At 46.1% G+C, this 3,509-nt stretch overlaps 1 protein-coding gene across 1 annotated transcript; it reads right to left on the reverse strand.

Moving 5' to 3' along the window:
• Positions 1-1,611: 1,611 nt before the first annotated feature.
• Positions 1,612-3,300, reverse strand: LOC121809212 (serine/threonine-protein phosphatase 7 long form homolog). The gene is made up of 5 exons (XM_042209751.1): positions 2,672-3,300; positions 2,513-2,600; positions 1,988-2,434; positions 1,786-1,907; positions 1,612-1,738 (listed from the first exon to the last, which is right to left on the reverse strand). Exons 1-5 carry the CDS (start codon positions 3,298-3,300, stop codon positions 1,612-1,614), a joined length of 1,413 nt encoding a protein of 470 aa, XP_042065685.1.
• Between the last annotated feature and the right edge of the window lie 209 nt (positions 3,301-3,509).

The following is a 3,509-nucleotide window of genomic DNA, read 5'->3' on the forward strand; positions in this document are numbered from 1 at the left end:
GGAATCCAGGCACCATTGTTGAGTGGAGGCACAACGAGTTGTTGAGCCAGGGCCGTACTAAAGTCTTCTATTACGTGTTCTGGGCACTTGGGCCTGCTATACATGCTTTCCAGGAGTGCCAACCAGTTTTGACAATAGACGGAACTCACCTCCGAGGAAGATTTAAAGGTAAGCTGCTTGTTGCTTGTGGTGTTGATGCAAACAAGAAATGTCTGCCTATTGCATATGCTATTGTTGATGAAGAAACTGGCGACAGCTGGGAGTGGTTTTTGGATCATGTCAGAATTCATGTGGTGAAGTACGAAAGGGAGGTATGCATCATTTCGGATAGGCACAAAGGAATCCTCAAGGCTATGCGTTCAGATGAATGGAAAAAGCCGCCGATATGTCACCACAAATTTTGTTTGATCCATATGAGGAAAAATATCTTGACAAAACTAAAGGGTAAGGGAGGAAAAGCAAAAGGCATGATATGGGCATTGGGTGTCACAACTCAAGTACGCAAGTACGTGAGAAGGCGACGTGCACTACGGGAGGAAAGTCTTATTGCGATACACGAGCTCAACAAAGCCAAAAAAGAGAACTGGTCTCTTTGCTACGATGATGAACTGAGATGGGGGGTGCCCTCGACAAACATGTCAGAGAGCTACAACAACGTACTGAGAGGTGTAAGAGAGTTGCCAATAAGAGCTTTGGTTGATCTGACATTTTGGCGAACAGTTGAATGGTGGGCAGATAGAAAGACAGAAATACAACAAACCGAATGTCGGTTGACCCCCTGGGCGAGGGACAAACTTGTTGCGTCTCTAACTTTTCAGCAGGCAGAGTACAGAGAATTCGCCCGATCGGGCGATTATACTTCAACTATACCTCCATTTTTATTTTATTCAGTGGAATTGATATAAATAATTTCCATTTGATGAAGAATATAAGATAAACATGACATAATTGAACATAAATAACATGAATTTGAGCACCAAACCATAACATACATATCCAAATATCATGTCATATGCAACAAATGCACAATCAGTTCCATCAATTCGAGCAACTCCACCATCATGCCTGGGACAATTCCACCCTCATTCTTCACTGCCCGACTTCCTGGAATGGAGATACTAATGAAATTAGTAACCAATTGAAGATTCATAGATATGAAAACTTAAATAAACAAAGTACCTGAAAAATTGCTACTTATACGCTGATGGAGTATATTTTGACGGTTCAACCCCCTTATTCTTCCTGGAGGACAATCTCTTGTACACTTTGCTCACGAGCTTCCCAACCCCGCCTCGTGATGAACCCTCTGCAGCAGGTCGAGGTTGGATACAGATGCTCTGAACGTCTTCTTCCTCATGTGCCTCGACAATGTTGTCATCTTCTTCTACTCCTTCATCATCATCCTCTTCTTCAGCTTGTACAGGAGGCACTACCTGATAATTCTGGAAGAATGAATCGACCGAGGCTCGGGCCCCACTCCATTGCGGCGCGTCCTGGCTTTGTGAATATGGGCGACGATGCCAATCGGGCTCAGGCTGGCTAGGAGAATACTGGGGACGCTCCCACTGTGACTGTGACTCATGCGCCGGGTATGAGTACCACTGGGGTGGGTCATGCACTTGATACTGCGTCTCTGGTGCTACATAATCGGGCACCGGCTGGGACATCCTGAACTGCTTTGTGTAGCCGTGTCCCCCAGTCCGAACACCAGGCACTCCACGACGCCGTGGAACTACTTCTGGTTCATAAGGCATGACCACATCCTGATGTTGAGAAGCGGGGTACTCCATGACATCCGTGTTGTTCGTAGATTCGAGGACATTCTTAACAATTTCCCGAATCTGGCGCACTCGTGGGTCCATTTCGTCTTCCGTAGTTAAATGGAAAACCTGCTGAAACCCCTCAACCTAGACACAAAATGATACACTTATCAGTACTAAACAATCTATATCACATGAAAGCATATATTTTAATATAACAAACTTACAAATAGTCTCATCGAAGCAGCCGACTCGTTCATCCCAGTAGTGGCCCGTGTCCCCGGCTGAGTCATGTACGTCACGGTAATCCTGTTATACCACGCCATATACCCCGGGTTCATGGGGATATCCATAGACATCGATGCGGCATACTGGGCAGCTTGGAACCTTTCGAACCTCATGTCCCACTCCCCAATGTAGAACTGATGCGTGTTTGCCCAGTTGTTGCCTTTCTTGCCACGCCGATCAGTTTTGCCCAAATGATCGGCGTTCCTTAGCATCCTGTCTACGGACTGCGGTATATCCTGGTACCGATTGAACTGTCGGCGTACTCTTCCAGGCTCATGGGCCTCGACATAGGCCCAACATACCAAGTAGGTTTCGCACAAAGAGCATCCATTCACATCATTGCAGTAGTCAGGCAGTGTGAAAGGTGCGTACGACGTCCAGATAAACTACAAAACAACATTGCAAATGCCAAATTAATTTCATAATAAGTTCATAAACGAAGTCTAAACCGAAAGAATATTCACCTGGCCAGGTCTAATCAGAGATAATTGGTCACGGTAATGCTCAACCGAGTGTCTTGGAGCATTTCCTATCTGCGTTGTTCCTCTCCACCTATACATAAAATTGATGTAAGAAAAAAATTCACCCAATATGCATTAATAAATAAAAATTTCGATATATACCTGGCGCCACATGGTGTATATGGCTCGTGCACCTTTGGTCCTATGAACGCAGGCCTCAATGTGGGCATTCTTTCCCACGCCCATAGCTGCAGGAGGATCATAGGGCCGCCCAACTCTTTTCTCTTATCCATGGAAGCCTCGCATAGATAATGATAAAGGTAAGCCAATGCCGCGCTTCCCCAACTTATATTCTTCACCTCTTCCGGATCCCCAAGCCCATTCAACCACATAAATGGCACCTTACACCCCGTGGTATCCGGTAGAATGAGACCTCCTAATAAAATTAGGGCATGGATACGTGCTCTTTGGATGTATACGTAAGTAGGCAGGTCATCACCCAGAGGCATCCTTGTCTGGTTGATCAGCGCGGTCATCAGCAAACCGCCTTGCTTTGTCTCTGTGGAAGAATCTGGTATCCATCCCAACAGATCGCGGCACTTGCTGGTCCAATCTGGAAAGTTGTCATGATAGTCACGACCCGTGAAAACGACGCCATCCGCCCTCAAGCCCCAGATGGCTTGCACATCTTCCAAGGTGATCGTCGTCTCACCGATCGGTAGATGGAATGTGTGTGTCTCCGGCCTCCAACGCTCAATCAACGCCGTGATCAGCTCATTGTCGACCTTCATTGGCTTCCCACAATCGATCACGCCTTTGAAACCAAAGACGTCAAGCCAATATCTTACATTCTCGTGAATCACGGCGTCCCAAGTCTTACTTTCAGTCCTTCGGACTTTAAATACTTGGGTTGTTCCCCTTTTCATCAGTTTATTTGAAATGTGATTTTTTTGCATATTTAACACGGACGGGTCTTCGGGTCCATACAATAAATGTCCAG

This window comes from Salvia splendens, chromosome 6, assembly GCF_004379255.2.
Source record: "Salvia splendens isolate huo1 chromosome 6, SspV2, whole genome shotgun sequence".
Taxonomy (NCBI): Eukaryota; Viridiplantae; Streptophyta; class Magnoliopsida; order Lamiales; family Lamiaceae; genus Salvia; species Salvia splendens.

Coding starts and splice junctions, on each gene's coding strand:
- LOC121809212 (XM_042209751.1), bottom strand. CDS start 3,300: ATGAAGGTCGACAATGAGCTGATCACGGCGTTGATTGAGCGTTGGAGG. Junction 2,601..2,671: donor TATACACCATGTGGCGCCAG/GTATATATCGAA, acceptor TTTTATGTATAG/GTGGAGAGGAACAACGCAGA. Junction 1,739..1,785: donor AACAACACGGATGTCATGGA/GTACCCCGCTTC, acceptor CTTATGAACCAG/AAGTAGTTCCACGGCGTCGT.